Below are 19284 nucleotides of genomic sequence, written 5' to 3'. Positions count from 1 at the left end.
ATTCAAAGTTCACAAGATTGCCCGCGGTCACTAACTATTTGATAGACTCTCAAAGCATCTATGCCACATGCCTCTCTTTACGGAACCCAGGAAGGCCCCAGTGGAGGTGACAGGCCATCCTGCTCATGTTCCTTATTCCTTACTTTGCTGCCTAGTTTTGCTCTCTCCAGAGGGGCTGGAGTGAGAGAATGGGAAGAAAGGTCAAGGTCAAACAAGTCTATTGGAGTCAGAGCACTATGGGGCATGGCAGGCAGCTTGCCCACTGGTCAAGGCCATAGGTTCTGAAGCCATGCAGTGTGGGCTCCACTCTCACGTCTATGTGACTTTGGAAAAGTCACTTTGCTTCTCTGTGTCTATTTGCTTGTTACATAAAGTCACACTGATGGTGACTCTTACCACTATCATAGGGCCTGATTAATTTATGCAATACACTTAAAATAGCACTGGCACAGAGAAGGACTCCATGAGTTGGAGGTTGAGGGGTGCCTCAGAAGGACTCAGTCCTTCCAAGAGTACTGAAGGTGACTTTAGCTGATCCTGGATTCTAGGCATCCTGTATCTAGGAGGAGACTGAGGTCCTAGTCCATGTTGAAGCTTCAGAGCACAGACATACCTTTTTGAGATGTGTGGCTATCACTTTAGCTCTGATCTATCCTCCTCTGGAAGTGCCAGGAGTCTTGGCTGTCCATGGATAACCAGATGACATGCCATTAAATTCCCCAAGGAGTGTGCTAGGAAAAGATATCAAGCCAAGCAACAGGGTTTCCTTATCCATCCTTATTGGTTGTGTGACCATGGGCCCTGCCCAGCCATGGTGCTTGTTAAGCTGTGAAACCTAGTTTTATTGCCTGTGTCTATCTTGGGAGCTTTGTGGGTACTCTTTTATCTGCAAAGTTGGCCAAGTGATCCCCACAAGCTACACACAAATGCCCTAGGGTGACCTATGATGCATTGCTCCAAACCTGCCTGTCTTGGTTCATCTCTTTCTAAATATCTTTTAGGGCTGCTATTTATGCCCAGCAAAAACACCTTGTGGTTGGGAGGGACATGGAAACACTGAGATACTCCCTCATCCAGACTGCTGTGTGGGATGCAAAATGAAAGCAGCTTTCTGGAAGCAGATGGACTTAGGGGTCACTCATTCCCACAAGACAGCAATGTTGTCCACATGTTCAGGCACTAATACTCAACCCAGGGTTGCCTTGCTCTGGGCAGCCATGTTCGCACAGGATGGAGACAGAACTGGAGCAGGAACTGACTGAGGAGAAAATGTGTAGAGGAAGAGGGAGCTTTGACTGGGGTGAGAAGACCAGGGTTGCATTGGCAGGCTTCTGCTGTCCTCTGTAGTCTCAGCTTCCTCCCAAGAGCCAGTGTGATGGTTCATCTTCACTCTCAACCTGGCTGGATTTAAAATCACCATGGAAACACTTCTGGGTGTGTTAGTGAGGGGAATGTTAGAAAGGTTTAACTGAGGAGGGCAGACCCATCCTAAATGTGGGCAACACCAACCCCTGGCTGGGACCTTGGTTGAAGAAGAAGAAAAATGTAAGCTGAGAGCTGACATTCATCTTTCTTTGCTCCCTGACCATAGATGCCATGTGACTAGCTGCCTCATACTGCTGCTGGCATAGTCCCCACATGATGGGCTGCCATCAAACTGTGAGCCAGAGTAAACTCCCCCTCCCCTCCCATGAACTGTTCTCTAAAGTAGCTTATCATAGCAACATGGAAATTCACTAATGGAGTCAGCTAAGGTCGACGGACTGATTTTGAGTCTGTAGATTCATGGTAGTCTGTCTGTCTGTCTGTCACTAGGACGTAAGGGGACAGGTCCATCCTACTGAGTCCTATGCCATCTCCAGGCAGCAAATATGAAAAACAACACGTGAAAATGGCCAGTATGGAGACTAGATCCATGAGCAAGGTAGATGGAAACCTGGGAGAGAGGGAAAGGACCACCAAAGCCCCTGAGTCCTGGACACGCTGACGCCAGCTCTCTCTGGTCTGCCAGCAGAAGCAGAGAGCAAGCACTGGGGATGAGTGGAGACTGAGCGTGTGTCTGCCAAGTCAGGAGCTGAGTGAAGCCTCCAGGGAAAGGGTTTCTTAAAAGAGGCATTGTTGACATTACCATCCCTTTGATGTTCTTAGTAACAAAATAAAGATAAACTTTGAAATTTCAAGAAGCAGAAAAAAAGGGCATATGATTCTTTGCTGTTTATCAAAACAGGGCCTGAATTCATAAATGAGACTAACATGGAAAGAAGCCCATTTTTGTAGTTTGTTTGTTCGAAGTGGGGTTAGTTATGCTGTGGGTTATACTAGCTGAATGGTATGGTATGATGTAGTGTGGTGTGGAGTGTGTGTATGGTGTGTATGTGTGGTATGTGTGTGTGTGCCTTTGTGTGTGCATATGTGTTTTGTGTGTGTGTGTGTGGTGTGTATGTGATGTCTGTGTGGTGTGTGTGTTTGTTGTGTGTGCTATGTGTGTGTGGTGTGGTGTGATATGGTGTGTGCATATGTGATACGTGTGTGTATGTATGTATGTGGTGTGTTTGTGAGGTGTGGTATGTGTGTGGTATCATATGATATGATGTGATGTGATATAGTGTGTGTGTGTGTGTGTGTGATGTGGTGGTGGTGGTGGTGGTGTGTGTGTGTGTTGTACAGATAAATTAGTGAGAGGAAGCAGCTAAGCTCAGTCCACCAGAGGGCAATAGGTGCTTCAGAGGGAAAGAAAGCAGAGTCTGCAGAGTGATGGGAAGCAGGGACAAGGGCTGCCCTTTAAACAGTACAGGTAAAAGGTGTACTTGAGAGAAGCCCCAAGGAGACAATAAAGCAAAGTACGAGGCGGGTGTAAGAGTATATTAGGTGGACTGCAAGCACATATCAATGATCTGAGGCAAGTGGAAATCTCCATACTGTTAATCACAAGTAAACACTGGCATTTAAGCCTGCTGCGGGGAGTGACAGCATCCTAAGCAGGAGCTGGTCTCTGGAGAAGCAGAGCTGGGGGAGGAAGCAGCTGAGAAGATGAACGAAGGCTGTTCCACAGGATGGCTGGCAGAGCCTCAGGCCCTGCCCTCGGAGGGAGTGGACAGTGGAGATGTGGATGTGAAAGCATGGTTGGCCTCCCCTCCCTCTGTTTGAGGATGCCCAGTCTGCAGCACAGAAGGTGGGGAGAGGAGGTCCCAGCACACACGGAGACCCTGGCTCTGTGCGGAAACCATTCCCGTGGCCCTGCACTGCTTAATTTAGAATCTTTAAAGCCCAAATTCTTCCATCATGCCTTATCTCTTCCAAGACTCTGAACAATCCCAGAGGTAGGAATTAAACATCTCAATTTTACAGATAAGGAGAATAGAGTTCACACAGGTTAAGAACACACTAGCAGCGAGTCGCTAGAGAGAGCTGGAACCGCAAAGCTGTCGGAGTGTCCAGCCCTATGCTTTCCCATCAGGGCGAGCCGCCTTTACACAGTGACTGAATACCTGTCACCTCCATCAGCTGTGTCATGGTTTTATTGCCTCTTTAACCTGTCCCTGAGTCCCCTCAGCACTCTGTCACTTACAGAAAACCTTTGTTCTCTTTGTCCCTTGCTGTTTTCAGGGGTCTTGTCAGACAGACAGGGCATGGAATAGCTGAAGGTCCCCACAGGGTACCTAAGAAAACCAAAGCTGAGAAGTGACCAAAGGGGACTGACTCCTTCCTCCATGCTTTGTACTTAATGCAGGGGCTTGAACTAATAGGTCAGACCCCTGCAATGTTGGCAGAGCTTAGCGGAGGAGTCCACCTGATGAACTTGTGACAGTCTCAGTGACATGATGTCTGACAGGAGCAGCTCCCCAGACAGAGGCTGCTCAGGGTGGCGACACAGGCACTGGGTCAGGCTACATCCCTAGGAAGCCTAAGACCAGGGGTGCACCCTTCCTTAGTGTGTCTCTCTTATGCCATCGCCACCTTCGGCTGGCCAGACCATCTCTTTGCTAGTCACCATCCTGTCCCATTCTACACAGGAGAACTCTAGTCCTGGACCCCTGCTGGCCACAGGGTACTGGGAATGAGCCTAGGGCTGCAATGTACTCTTCTGCTTTTGCTGCCTCTATTTATCCTCTGTATCTGGACTGGGGAACAAATGAGCACTTTGTTCTCTTGGGTATCTGCAGCCCAGATCCATCCTTTCCTGTTTCTATGGAGCCTCTCTGTTCAGTGCCTCTGACTCCAGGGTCTCGGACGCCCCCTCTTCAGACCCATTTAATCACTACAGAAATGGCCTGGACCCCCAGCTCAAGTTCACCAAAGTGCTTTTGATGTGCACTAGGGATCTTGAGAGCAGCCTACCTCTGATGGAGAAAGAATAGAACGAAATACAATAAAATTGAACACCGTAGCACCGAATACAATGGAAATGGCAGAAAGCTTTGTGTTGTGTAAGAGTTAGGTATTGTTTCTTAGAAGTTCTGCTTCAATCAGGGGAGGTGTGTGCAGGGGCATGAGTAGGCGTGCTATCCTGGGTCAGATGGAAGCTTGCTTCTTGCTGTAGATGATGCTGCTGTAAATGTTTACATTTGAGAAACGCTGTTCCAGCTCCTTGCCTTAGCTGGGGGTCCTCCCTTGGAGTCGAATCCCTCATAGAGAATTCCCCTCAATAAAGAATTTCCCCTCCCTGCTTCCCCCTGAACACTTGGCTTTTCATCCACAGCCCCACCCTTGGATGGCCACTGCTATTTACCAAGGCTTCCAGAGCCCAGATCTTCCAGACCCCCTGGGGCTTCTTCTCCAACTCCTTATCATCCACCTGGCTGTGGGTTTGGATAACCTGTAGCTCTTTCTTTACAAAAGTCCTCACTGAGTAGAGAGGCTTCTGATCGTACCTGTGGTTCCTTCGCTGCCACACCTGTCACTGCCTCCTTCTCCTTCCAGATCCTGACTAGCTCACCTTCAACACCCTCCTATGCCTCTGGGCTCTCACTCTCTACTCTTCTCTTTAAATGCCCATTCTCTAGTTGGGGCTTCTTTACTCAACATATGAGTCTCTGCCCATGTCTCCGAGTGTCCACTGTGGTTCACTGTGTGCTAGTCTCCTGGGAAAGGAGCGGGGCTGGGCAGGGACCACAGTTCAGTTCACAGTTATAAAGTTGTTTTCAGTGTGTGGGGCGACTGTCCCCTCTACTTCACAGAGGAAGTTGCTACTATTGAGCTGAGAGGGATTTTCTCCAGTCTTTCCTCCACTGCAGGGGGAATCCTAGAACCCACAGCTTCTCAGTTCATCCCGAAAGTCCACCCTTTCAGATTGCATAGTGACCTTCCTGGGTAGAATGGAGGCATACCTAGTCCATTTATTCAGTTTGTCAGATAGAGCCTTGAATTGTTAAGGGTGCTTTAAAAATAGAAATTTCCAGTCATTGCTCCTTCAAATTTAATGAGGTAGAATCTCTTTGGAGAGCTTTTGGGTTATTTAAAAATTATTATTATTATTATTAGTAGTAGTAGTAGTAGTATCATTTTGAGACAGGCAGGGTATGATTATACAGTCCTGACTGGCATGGAACTTGCTATGTAGAACAGGCTAGCCTTGAACTCCCAAAGACCCACCTGTCTCTGAAGTACTGGGATTACAGGCATACAGTACCACATCTGGCTTGACATCATCTTTCTGAACTAATTAAAAACAGACTGTAGAAGAGGGTCTCGTGCACCCTCATCCCAGCTTCTCTAATGCTAAGATCTTTTAAAATTTTATTTTCGTAGCACTTCAGATGAAGCCTGGAGCCTGGTGCATGCTAAGCAAGGTGCTAGGAGTGAGCTACATCCCACACCCCATTGGTAACTTTGTACATACCACAGCCAATGCCTCAGTCAGGATGTGGGATGCTGCTCCAGTCCACCAAGCAGGTGCAGGTGCTTGCTTGGGTGTGTGCAGGGAGTAAGATGCAGCTTGCTCACCTGTGCCTCTGAGTGTAGCCATCCCTTCAGCTGAGTTACTCCCTTCAGTTGCTGTCAGACTCCCTAATGGGTTGAAAGCTCCCAAGTAAGTTTGAAGGACATAGGTGGAAAGTATGTCATTCATGGGTAAGCACTGCCCCAGCACACTGCTCTGTCACCTCCACGTCCCAGGACAATGCTCACCGTCCCTTACAGCACCTTGGTTTGAAACTTCAAGTCATCAGTGTCCTGCTCTCATTTGGCTCATCTGTCCATGGCAGGTTCCTCAATTCTTTCTCTGTAATAGCTCTCAGGGTAACGTCTTGTTCTCAGTCTTGGTCTTGGACTTCTGTGTATGCCCTTCTACAGGAGCCTCCTTACCCATGTCCCTTCATCCAGAGGCCCCTTCCCCACCCAGGATCACAAAGTACAGACAAGCCTCTCCTTTGCTCAACCCTCAACCCCTCACTCCTCTCACCAAGGCCATCTGATGGTCACCATCATTGACAGAATGAGGACTACATGCTAAAAGCTCACATGCGAAATCCTCCACATCTGACATTTTCTGAACCTAAATTTCATAGAAAAGCAGTGCAGCATCCCCTCTGCTTTCTCCACAGACTAAAATCAAGTGGAATCTCGTCCTTTAGTCTGTGATAAATGTATCAGAGTGGGGTTTGGGAGTGTCTTTTATTTGGGAATACCCTCACCACTGGGAGAGAGGTTCTGGCATGCCTCACCTCCTCATGTGATACGAGAGGTGGCACAGGGCTCTCTGGAGAGTCCTTTCATTGAATCTTCAATGAGGTGAAGGTGGGTACCAATAGAGATGGGGGCTGGGCCTTTCTGACCTCCCTCATGTCCACCTTCTTCAGAATGACATTGGCAACTTTTTCACATTGTTGATGTCTCCTTCCTTTGTGCCCAGGGGGCAATGAAGCAAGTAGATCATGAACATCCCCTTTGGAAAGCTTCTAATTCCCTCACCGCTCTGTTCCAGTGGTTCTTAACTTATGACAAGAAAATAAAAAGGGAAATTCGCTTATTGAGATGAAAGCCATTTCAATTATCTGATATGTTTCAGCGTTAATTGATAACAAATCAAAAGTTGCCTACCTCATTACAGTAAATGACTCATCTGGAATGTCCCTACATATGCTCAAGAAGGCTTAAAAGGCAACACAAGGACTTGTGATCTGCTCACACTACAGTTGACTATTTTTAAGGTCATACATTATCATAAGCACTTTCATAGATGTCTCTAAGCTGTGCACACCGGATCTTTAAGTCTGGAGAGTTCTGGGAACTTATGAGAGTGGGAATCTGGGGATGTGAAGCATGTACCAAGTGGATAGAGGTAGCTGGTGGTGGCTGGAGAAAGAGACACATGGAAGAGTTCAATGAGATGCTTGCAGGCAAGCTTGAGCCTTTCAGAGGACAGAGAATGGATATCAGAGGGGAACCAGTGATTCACACAGATTTGCTTTCATTTGGGTCACATCTATAAACATCCCCAACCAATCAGCACCATCCTCACTCTTGATGGCAAAACAACTACAAAGCATCATCCAAGTGGAGGTGAGGACCACCACCAGTGAAATGATGCTTCATAGGGAACAGTCACGGTGTGTGAGGTGGGGTAGATTCAAGACATCTCATCTCCTCATATTGTGCTGGAATGCTAGGAGAAGCAGTGGCCAGCCACTGAAGACATGGCCCATCTGGGAGTGCACATGGACTTTCCAAGCAGTGGCCATCATGAATCTGTCTCTGAGGCAATACCTCCTAAATGGAAGAAAACCTTGAAAACCTGGAGAACTGAAAACCCAAAGCTGAAGACTCTCATCAGCCCTCATGGGACCAGACGCTCAGCTCCCAAGAGACAGACACTCACCATTGCTGCTGTTGTCGTCCACCAGGATGATCTCCTTGAGCAGGTGTGATGGCGTGCGTTCCATGGCCGAGTGGATGGAACGCAGGAGCACTGAGAGCGCCTCGTTGACGAAGATGAACACGATGCTCACCTCGGGTAGGCTGTCGGGGAACGAGAGGTTGCGGCACCTGGAGAGAAGAATGGCTGAGCTTTTGGACCTGCTGGGGACACCTCTGGGGTCACACCAGGTATGGGCTTATCCTCAAACTTTTTCAGCTTTTCTGGTGGGGTCAGGAGCCCCAATTCTCCCCATTCTCTCATTTCTGGTATGCCAATGATGGGCTCTACGTGAGTAGCAGAAGTCTACAGTTATCAAAACCTCGGCCACGAGAGCATGAAAGTGAGTTGGTGGCCACACCAGCTGAGCAGTAAGACCTGAGCACCTGGCACAGGCTTCTTAAGCCTTCCTATAACCATAGCCCCTTCTTACCTGGGAAATTTTAAGTGACACTGAGTATAAAGGTAACTAAAATAGGTATTTAAATCAAACTTTAATGATAAATCATACAACATTATCTTAAAACAATTCTTTGGTATACATAAAATTTACCATTTATTAAAGATAAATGGAAAACTGATATATGAGTGACCTCCACATGCTTGTCTTTTCAACACAGCACAATCCAAAGGCTCACTAAGCCTAATGTGTAAGCCATGGTGGTCAGGATACGGGCAGTTCTGCTGTCTGTAATTAAACTATTGTGTTTCTATGGGAACTGCAAACTTTGAATGGAGAGTAAAACACTGCAACTTATATGATACAGCGATCTTATATGATACAGCGATCTTATATGATACAGTGATCTTATATGATACAGCGATCTTATATGATACAGTGATCTTATATGATACAGCGATCTTATATGATACAGCGATCTTATATGATACAGCGATCTTGAAGCTGAGTCTCTGTTTCAGGGAGCACCCATTGCTGTCATGTGGCAAAGTGCCCGTGTTCAGAGCCAAGGCTTCAGAGAAGTTGTGTGACATACATAGGTCAGCGCTGGCAGAAACTTCCCCGATTCTTCATGAGTTTGGCTTTTGAACTAAGCTTTAGTCTCTGTGCACTGAGAACTCTTCGGCTCTTCCAGATCTTTCACAGGCCCCACATTTTATTACAGGTTAATGAGGCAGAGGGTAAGAAGCTTTGACCTAGTACAGCACACAGCCAAAGGAGGCTTCTCTAAGAACATTTGCTGGAAGGATGGCTAAGCATTTAAAAGCCAAAGGATGAAAAATGCAGCTTAAGGGAAGCCTTGGTGTTTCTAAAGGCAGGGAGGTCAGACCTCAGGTGACTGACTTTAGGAGGGAACTGTGACTCCACCCAGTCTTCCTCACTTGGGGAAGTGTCTTCCACATCCTATCCATCCAGTGACCCAAAGGGGGTCAGAATCCCAACACTGATGAGACAGAAGGAGCAAGACTCATAGCTACTAATGGCTACAGCAGTCATTTCAGTGGTCTCTCTCTCTCTCTCTCTCTCTCTCTCTCTCTCTCTCTGTCTCTCTCTCTCTCTGTGTGTCTGTGTGTGTGTGTATGTGTGTGTGTGTGTGTGTGTGAGAGAGAGAGAGAGAGAGACAGAAAGAGAGAGAGAGAGAGAGAGAGAGAGAGAGAGAATTCTCTGGTCTTCTCCCAGCCATACCAAGGAGGAAATGGCCATGAAGGAGCTGCCCCAGACTGTCCTTTTCCCCAGCTTCCTGAAGCCGTCGAGGAGACCCTTACTTGACCAGAAGTACACTCACAAAACCTACATGTCTTTCTGCATGGGAAGAGAAGCAAGAGCCATGAGATCAGAGCCCACAAGAGGCCAGGCAACAAGAAGAGCATACATCCCAGGGGTAAGTAATTCTTGCTATCAGAAGCATTGCCTTCAGGGGCTGGAACCCCTGCTGGTGGCTTGTCCTGGCTTAAATGAAAAGCTGTTCCAGAATGTCCTGAGCCTCACCTTCAAGACAGCTGAATGAAAGGAGAGAGCGCTGGGCTTGGAGAGGAAGCTGCCTGCCTACACCCACCACCTGGCACCGAAGGCTCCAGGGGTTTAGGGCTTGTGGCCGTGTTACATTGTTCCAAAGTGGTGGTACAGCCAAGTTAGAACATGCGGTAATTAGCGTAAGAGCGGTTCTTCTGCTCTCAGTAATTAAAGTGCTGCAGGATAGGAATGGGCCTGCTCTTCTTAATGAGGAAGGCTGCAGGATAACCAGACTGAGCAATTTGGAGAAATCACCATGGGGCCCCAGCCTGCTTAAGAGCAGGAGATTAATAAACGAAAATCACTGTCTCTATGGTTACCAGAAATTTACAGAAACTTCTCCCATTCTATTTCCAGCTCTCCTTCCCTCTCACCAAAGAGAGGTGGGGGAGGGAAAGGAGTTGAGCCTTTTCCCAAGTCTACTTCACAATTTTAATACAACCATCAAGCTAACAGATTGGTGTAGCACACTTTCATTCTTGTACGTAATGGGATAACTATGTGTTGTGTTGAGTTTTGTATACCTGGTAGTATTGATGATAGGTCCCAGGACACAATGGGACACAGATAACTTCTCGTCCTCACGGGGCTTATATTTTGATAAGAGGAATAGATGAATATGAAAGCAAGTTGCTGTAAGTGTTAAGATTAAGCGAACACAGGGCACATGGACACCATGATGTCTGGACAGCAGTTCCAGGGAGTGGTCAAGAAGCCCTCTACGAAGAGGGAGATTAGACTCTTAAATATTGTGTAAGAGTTGGTCATGCCGAGATCTCACAGGGCCCAGGGGACAGTGCTGTGGCTCGAGAGGAGATAAGCAGCCTGCCTAACCACAGAGAAGAGAGGAAATTCTTCAACTCAGCAAACTCTTCCCAAAGATACTTTCTCCTTTCCCTACACTGAATGTAATTTCAATAACAGCATTGAGAAGGTTTGTGGAAGACGGCCAAGTGATTGTGTTGGCTAGAACTTATTTATAATGGGCAACCAAGACCAGGCATCTGGGCCTTCCCTGGGCAGGGAAACAGGAGAATACTAACATATGCATTGCTTGCTAAATTGATCTTAAAAGTAGTGTCACACAGGCCTAGAAAGATGACTCAGCAATTTGGCTGCTTTCCTGAAGGACCTGGGTTTGAATTTGAGTCTACATCAGGCAGAATCCACATCATCTTCTGGCTTCTTCAGGCACTTGAATAGATGTAGCACACATGCATGCACATCCAAACACATGTGCATGCACACATACATATGCACACATGCACAGAGAAAGAGAGAGAGAGAGAGAGAGAGAGAGAGAGAGAGAGAGAGAGAGAGAGAGAGAGAGAGAAAACTTAAACCAAAGTAATGTCATCCACAGTCAAACACACAGTGGTTGGCTCCCTTCGGAGTTGTATGGTTCAAGCTCATTGTCCTCCCTGGTAAATGAGGCTGTGGCCCTAGACCCCTGTACCCACCTGTCCTTTGTCAGAGACAGAGCTAGTCACCTTCCCCCAGTCTCTTTCCTTATTTCTGAACATGGCTACCTAGATTGCTCCTTTTAAGAAGACTATTTTAAATGTCCCCAGTGAAAGCCAGTCTCCCGGTGGCCGTTCTCCAACCATAATAAAAACGTTATGGTTCTTTTACAACTAAACCCCATTGATCACCATTTTCATAAGAAAGACGTACAAACCACACTCGTTTATAATCTCTCCCAGAGTGCCAACGAACATCGCTCCATGAGAGCAAGGATTGTTTGCTACCCTGCCATTTTCAACAAGGACCTGGCACAGTGGTTAGTAGGTGGTTAGTGTATTGGGCATCAAATAGAGCACATAGATGTGTTTATTTTCTGTGCAGCCTATACCTTAAATGCACACCACGAATCTCTTGAATGCTAAGCCCTCCCTCCACCAACAGGCTCTTGTTTGCCTGTGTTTCCTTTCCCTGTATATATGTCCTGGTTCTTCCTTAGCCTCCATTAAGTTGTTCCATCAAATGTCCTCATCTATTCAAAGTCTTCTTTTCCCTTCTTACTGGGAACCTGATCACATGTGTCTCTCACAACATGTGGTACCTTCTCCTTCCCCACTTCAGGCTTTCCACACCTACCTGAAAGAAGGTGTAGGTGACGCACCACCTGGTGAGCTTAGCCTTCCATATTGCATGATCTTGGACAAGCTACTTTCTCCCTCTCCTCCCTCTCCTCCCTCTTCCTCTCCCTCTCCCCCTCCCCTCCCCCTCCTCCTCCCTCTCCTCCTCCCTCTCCCTCTCCCTCTCCCTCTCCCTCTCCCTCTCCCTCTCCCTCTCCCTCTCCCTCTCTCTCTCTCTCTCTCTCTCTCTCTCTCTCTCTCTCTCTCTCTCTCTCTCTCTCTCTCTCTCCCCACTCTCTCGTATGACTAGATCACCCAGAGGTCTTTTACTGAACAAACTTAAGGCTCTTTCATCATACATACAGTGTGCTGAGGACACTTGGCTGAAGAAATTATCTGCACGCTGTGGTTCCCTCCCAAGCAGTGTCTTGTCACCACCAACCATTTCAAGGACATCCCTTGCCACTATAGCAATGAGGCCAGGTGGTTTGCCTGGAATTTTCTCAACTTTAGAACAATGACTACTTCACACGGGGTGAAATGCCTGGCCACCCTGTCCCTGAACCATGAGTTTCCTGATGGCTGAGAATGGCCTTGCTCACAGCCTCACACCACTATCTAGCCCAGTGCCTGGCAATGAAAAGACATTCTGCTGATTTGTTGACAAAGTTTCCTTTCCAACTGTCCCCAAACCCACTCCCCATCACATACACATAGTCATGGTTCCAGTCACTCTACCAATATTGAAGCAGAGCTTTCACTGCTGAAGGAAGGAAACAAAAAGAGACAAGAAAGTGTGCATCAGTCAAAATATATAGTCCTATCTGCTGGTCACAGCCCTCGTTGGCATTTCAGGTTGCCAGACTAGATGGCTGCTGCTGGGACCATGCAGTAGAAACGCACTTTTAAGAAATATCACAGAGGATGATGATATAAGATGCGGAGATGAGTTGACCTAATTGGCCTTGCACTGGCCGAATCACTGTCAGTACCAGCTAATTTGTACAGTTTGGGCCATCCTGTACTCTAATTGGACTGTCTTATTAAGTCCATGATGCAAATTCTTACCTAGGAGTCACACTGTTACTTGACTGTGGACTAAATGGGTATAAGCTCTGGGTGTCTGTCCTAGACTCCAGCCGACTTCTCCTGTGAGCCCAGCAGTCACCCTGTAGACTTTGCTCTCGTGTGCACACTGCTGAGATGATCCAGTCTGATGGGTTGACTGAAGTGCCCCCTACAAGTTCATGCATTGACTGTTTGGTCCCTGGTTGGCAGGGCACTGACTTTCAAGGTTATATTCAATCCTAAATGCCTTCCTTACACTCTGCTTCCTGTCTATCGTGAGATGAAAGTGGCTTCCTCCCCACAGTCCAGTTGTCATGACTATGGGCCGAACTCTCTGAAATAAGAAGTCAAAACAAATCCTCTCTTCTCCTGGGTAGTTTTTCTTAGGTCGTTTGGTCACAGGTATGTAAAGGTAATGAGTGCATCTAGCACCTTGGTCCTCTATGATGAAGTGACCATATCCTCTTGTCCACATCTTCCCAGGTAGGATGTTTCCCCAGAGGGTTGGTCAGCTTGCCACTGCTGTTCCAAACACCTGCGGGAAGTCAAGGTGAAGGGAGGAAAAGTGTATTTTGCTTCATGGTTCCCAAGAGTTCAGCCTTTAGTCATTTAGCCCCTCTCTTCACAGCAGTGTACATAGAGAAGACCAATAGAGGAAAGCATTTCATCTCATTGTGGACAGGAAGCGTGATTTGAATATGCTTGGCCCATGGGAAGTGGCACTATTCGAAGGTGTGGCATTAATGAAGGAGGTGTGGCCTTGTTAAAGGAAGTGTGTCATTGTGAGGATGGACTTTGAGGCCCCTTGGCTCAGACTCCACCCAGTGTGGAAGAGAACCTACTCTTGCTGCCTGCAGATCAAGATATAGAAAGAACTCTTGGCTCTTCCAACACTATGTCTGCCTGCCTGCTGCCATGTTTCATGCCATAATGATAATGGACTGATCCTCTGAAACTGGAAGCCAGACCCAATTAAATGTTGTCCTTTATAAGAGTCACCTTGGTAACGGTGTCTCTTCACAGCAATAAAACCCTAAGGCATGAGTCAGTACCAATAACCTAACTTCCTTCTGCTAGGTCCTACCCTGAGGGCTTTACTGCTTTCTAATAGCACCATAAGATGGTCATCAAACCTTCAACACATGGACCTCTGAGAGCATGCTATACAGAAACTATAGCTCAGAGTCACTCCCCCACGCCCACCCCCCACCCTCCCACCCCCGGTAGCTGTCTCTTTTCCCCCACCCCATTCAGTGCTGTGGTGAAGAACATGAGGATTGCAATGCAAAGACACCACATGAATGTCATTAACGTGTCCTTTTTAAAGGACGCTTAACTGTGCAACACCCAGCCCTGACTTGTCTTTGGAAGAGGTACTTTCCCTGTAAAATTAAGCCATAAAAGTTACCTGTTGATTTTCACTCTTGCTCAATGTCAAGCTGTTCCCCACTAGAGATAAAAACAAGGTATAGTAGAGGGGGAGTGTTGGGACTGTCTAATAAGCTGAATTGATGGTCCCGATAAACTCCACTCTATTGATCTCTGCACACAAAAAGAGATGCAGGACAAGAGACAAGACAACTTAGGGAGCTTCTCTGAAGATTTATACCAAGATTGTTTTGAGACAAATTTCTACAAAATTCTAAAAAAGAATTTGAGTGTCATTATCTATAAGAGGAATAGAAGCAGTAGACTCCTGTGTGAGACCATGTCCAGCTCTTGGGCATCGAATGTGGAAATCAGTCCTTGTTCCTGAAGCTGGGCAAACCTATGTTGGATTGGTAGCCTCAGCCTTTTCTTTGATCTCAGCAAATGGGCAAGATCATTGTCCATAAGATGACTCATGGGGCAGTCTGACCTTCCAGGAAGGAGGATGGCACACCATTTCCAGAATGAGATCAAAGGAGACTGCCAATGAACTTTGGGGACAGGGCTTCTGTGCCAGAGTTCTGGGAGTGCAGCAAAGGGTCCTAAGTGAGAAGATGACACTCTGGAGTTACCACTCCCTGGCTGGTTGTCCTGGCCACTACTCCTAAACTTCTCCCAGAGACCATCCCCTCTGAGCTATAATCAGAATATGACGTTGAGGTGAGTTGTTAGCCACCTGGAACATAAACCCAGGGAGAGTTCATAGACCTCAAGACACCTGTTGGCTCTCCATGGCTACTTTTGGTCCTAGAGGGTACTGGTGTCTTTATACCGCCACCAATCTCTGTGTACCCACATAGCATTCATGGTGTTTCTGTGACCTCACTTTGGCATACTTCTAGCTTCCAGGATTTCCAAATTATATCAACACATCTGTTGGCTCCCAGGAGATTGGACTCACAGAGACCCAAGGATTCGGTAATGTGAGGATTCTCACTGACACAAGAAAAGTGGAGACTGTCCCTCCCTCTGGCTAGCACATACATTGTTACAACCTTCAGAGCTTGGGGATTCCCACACTTTTCACCACTTCTCCCCAGTATAGAGAATCCCTGAAAGCAACAGCATTAATGAGCATTTCATCATGCCATAAGGTTCTTTTCTACCATGTTATCACTCCTAACAACTATCAGTAGCAGTCAGTGTCTTTATCCCCAATGTAGATGAAGGAAATGTAGTTGAGGTGGGAAGTTATCCTCCAGGGCTTAATTAAGCCCAGGCTCCTCTGGCTGCTAACGCCTGCCACATGACGATGCCCACCTTTCTTCCTATGTCTCTGCAAGTATGTCCACGGAGACAGTGGTATTGTGGTACTGGTATCATGAAAGCCTGCTGGGAGGCCAGGCTCCTAAGCTGCCAATTCTGCATAAGAACTACAGAGGGGATTTTATGACTGGAAGGTGTGGGGCAGTGTGTTAAAGATTTCTGGGCATGGAAGCTAGAGATTATCTCCCAGTTACAATACTGCCTTTGAGATAAGCAGTCCCAGGGACATCTGTATAAAGGTTACAGTGTCTTCTGTTGTCCTTTCCACATTATCATTTGGTCTGTAACTGAGGGGGGGCGGCGCAGTGGCGGTGGCTGATTCCTAAGCTTCACATAGTGATCAATAGGCCCATTTTTAACCTATAAAGCAGTCTTGTGGGCCTATTTTATGACTTTTCCTGGGAGAATGTAAAGAACATAGGGTGCCAACAACAGACCATGGTGGGGGTCGGGGGGTGGGAATCTGCTCCAGTCTATTTTGGTGAACCAGAGAATTTCTTGGGACTACTTGCATGAGTGTGGGTGACTCAAAAGCAGCTTGAGTGACCCAAAGACCATTCCACACGGGTGAGGACAACTTTCAGGCAGCATTACCAAAGAGAGCCCCTCCCTCCCAACTGGCCACTGCTCATCTGACCTTGGAGAGGAGCTTTGTGACTCTTGCACCTTTCTAAGCTTCCTGGGACGCTAGTGAGTTGGGAGAGCTTCTCCCTGCCATCCAGAAGGGAAGGTTTCAATTTGGAGGAAATGTTAATAACTATACAATGGGAGTACCTAGTCAGATTTGATGATATTGAAAGATCAGGAAGCCGATTATGGGCTTTCTTGCAGGAACTCTGAATGTGAATTCTCTAAGGGAGCAGCAGCAGAAGTCCAGGGCAGGATACAGAACATCAACACTGAGCAACTGCTGACGTGGAAATGAATCACTGGGAAAGATGTAATAGAAATGGAACAAAGAGGTTGCATCCTAGAGCTATACAGGGTATCCCCACCTCCACAGCCTTTTGTTGGCTTCTGAGCATAAATGCATGTGTCTTCACCACCTGCAAAGAAACCACCCCCCATACCCTCCCACAGAAGGGCTTACTCCAATTCCTGGTTAAAATCATTCTGGTACCATGATGCCCTAGGCTTTGTTTTCATTTGTTGTTGTTTGCTTGTTTCCTTTCATGCCACTGTATGCTACTGTAATGCACATCTCTATGTAATTGTGACACATTCTCAGATGTAAGCTGCACAAAGTCGGGACTTAACTGTACATTGGGAATTCACAGCACCTGATTCAATGTGCAGCAGGGCAATTCTCAGAAAGCACAGTGCCTGGTGACAGAATCCTGAAGGAAAACTCAAATTCATGAGCAGAAGAACACATATGGCCATGAGTATTGTATGGTGGAAACTCCATTAAGACAGGACCAGCATGGAGTCGGCTTGCATAATCCTTCCTGCTTGACAGCAACAAAATTCTATTCTGCAACAAGAGGATGATGGAGCCAGGGTCAAGTACTTAGCATAGACAGGGTTTCAGACACTGGCCCAGATGTGGACAAGACAATGTTATCTGAAACTCTGGAGTGTCATCCATCTGTACAATGAGAGGAGTGGCCCAGGACTGCTCTAGAAACAGAATGTAGGCCAGGAACTCCTGTGGAGTGAGTTGCCGGGCACACATGATCATCAACACTCAGCTTCTTCCAGAGGCAGAAGTTTAGTGAACATCCTTTCTGGTGATCTTATCAATGTAGACAAAGGATCTGCCAGGCAGATAAGGGGAGATAAACAAGAGAGCCATCAGTTAGAGTGTAAACAATACCAGGGAAACAGGAAGCTCAACTGTTCCCCGAATATCTGAGCGATCTGGAGAATAAGGCATCTGGAGAAAATGGATCCTAAATGTACAGTTGCTCAGACATCAAAACCCTGCAGGCTCTAGTGGAACAGTTACATTCAGTGACTCTGATTGGTAGGTGTGCAGGTGAGGAGGCCAGATCTGTGGCAACTAGGGCCAAGGAATGCAAGGTAGAATAGAAATGTCAAGGTGGGGAAAAGTGGGAACTCTAGATCTGTTGAGGGTAGGGAATGAAGATTCTCTAAACCTACTTGGGTAAGACAAAGTATCCCCCTTTGTTCTGCTAGGGGTAGGAAAATGATTGTCCTCTAGATCTGCTGGGGCAGGGCAAGATGGGTCTTCTTCATCTTCAGGGACAGGGGAAGGAAGTCACCTAGATCTTTTGGAGATAGTAGAAGAGGTGTCACAAAAATCTATTTGCTGGAATAGAAGGGGTAGCACTAGATCTGTGGGAAAAGGAAGATCCCTGAATCTACAAAGGAAGGCAGGGTCCCTAGATATGTCATGGAAGGCCAGTTGCTAAGAACAATAAGACCTTTACTGCCCAGCCAAGTCCAGTTTGGGATCAACCTTTGATCTTCTGGTCTCTGGGGATGTGGAAGAAGTCTTTCCTAGGGGCTGCAGTGTGATGTTTTCCAGAGTACCTATCCAGCTCTTCTCTCATCTGCTGCCAGAACATTGCTTTACCCTGTATCCCTCTGTCCACATGGTCCTCCAGGTGGTCAAGTTAAGACCATACTGCTTCTTTTCTGCCCCTCCCTCTAAGTCAATTCATAAACCACAAACCCAGACAACAACAGCAACTGCATGCCTGGAAGTGTGCTCCAGACCCCAGATATATTTCAGTCTTTGTCTTGAGCTCTCTGAGTGAGCAGATTTCAATCTGTAAATAAAAGCAGAGAGGCTACAGGAGCTTACTGGAGTTCAAATCAACTTTCAGCCAAGAGTCCTGGCTTTGGAGTCCAAAGAAGCAAGGCTAACTACTAATCTATAACCTATACAGAAGCATTACCTTTCACATAGCACAGTGTCTCTCCCAGGGTAGCCCCTGTGTTCCTTTGCAATCTATTTCTGCAGATAAGGTCTAAGAGCAAAGGAGAACAACATTGTCCCCTTCCTATTGTACCACATTGCATATTATCTTGAGATTACTGCTTCTTCAAGATCAAGTCATCATATTCTTGGCCCACAATGAGCTTAACATTAGGGAGAGAGAGAAGTATGTTCCCAGAGTGCTTCAGTCAGAGAGCCATCTTTCCAACCATATTTGTCCTATGAGCATTTCCAACATGGACAGCATAATCCTTCCAAAGAGTCTTTATTTCACCTCTTGGTCTGTGGTTGCTTCTGGCTGCAACTGTATTTCACAGACCTCTGCTTCTCCAAAGACAAGACCCCAAGTCAGACAAGCTCCCCTGGGCAGGGCAGGAGTAGGGATGAGGCCATGTCCTGAAGTCCTGAGAACCCATAAAGACACTACCTCTGCCACAGAGTACCTGTAAGAACTTAAGCAGGTTCCTCATGTATGTGTGCATATGCATGCATTTGTGTGTGTGTGTGTGTTTGTGTGCATGTGTGTGTTTGCATACAGATACTAGTGTGTACACATGCACATGGTGATCAGAGGTCATCGGGGTAGGGGAGAATTCAGTCCTTATCAATCTTGTTTTTGTGAGACAGGCTATTCTAATTGCATTTCCGTTGCTGCGACAAAGTATACTGATGATAAGCAGCCAAAGGGGAGCAAAGGGGTTTACTTAGCTTATGA

The 19284-nt window shown here is 46.9% G+C and overlaps 1 protein-coding gene across 1 annotated transcript in view; it reads right to left on the bottom strand.

Moving 5' to 3' along the window:
* Galnt18 (polypeptide N-acetylgalactosaminyltransferase 18) overlaps window positions 1–19284 on the bottom strand; it is a 318219-nt gene that overhangs the window by 126679 nt on the left and 172256 nt on the right. The window contains exon 3 of the mRNA XM_021167493.3: window positions 7817–7983. Within this exon, the coding sequence (XP_021023152.1) occupies window positions 7817–7983 (167 nt within the window). The remainder of the gene's footprint in view (window positions 1–7816; window positions 7984–19284) is intronic.

Source organism: Mus caroli, unplaced genomic scaffold (genome assembly GCF_978045245.1).
Source record: "Mus caroli unplaced genomic scaffold, Mus_caroli_1 scaffold_8, whole genome shotgun sequence".
NCBI classification, from domain to species: Eukaryota; Metazoa; Chordata; class Mammalia; order Rodentia; family Muridae; genus Mus; species Mus caroli.
The sequence above is the reverse complement of the archived record's forward strand: the minus strand, read 5'-3'. Positions and strand labels throughout refer to the sequence as shown.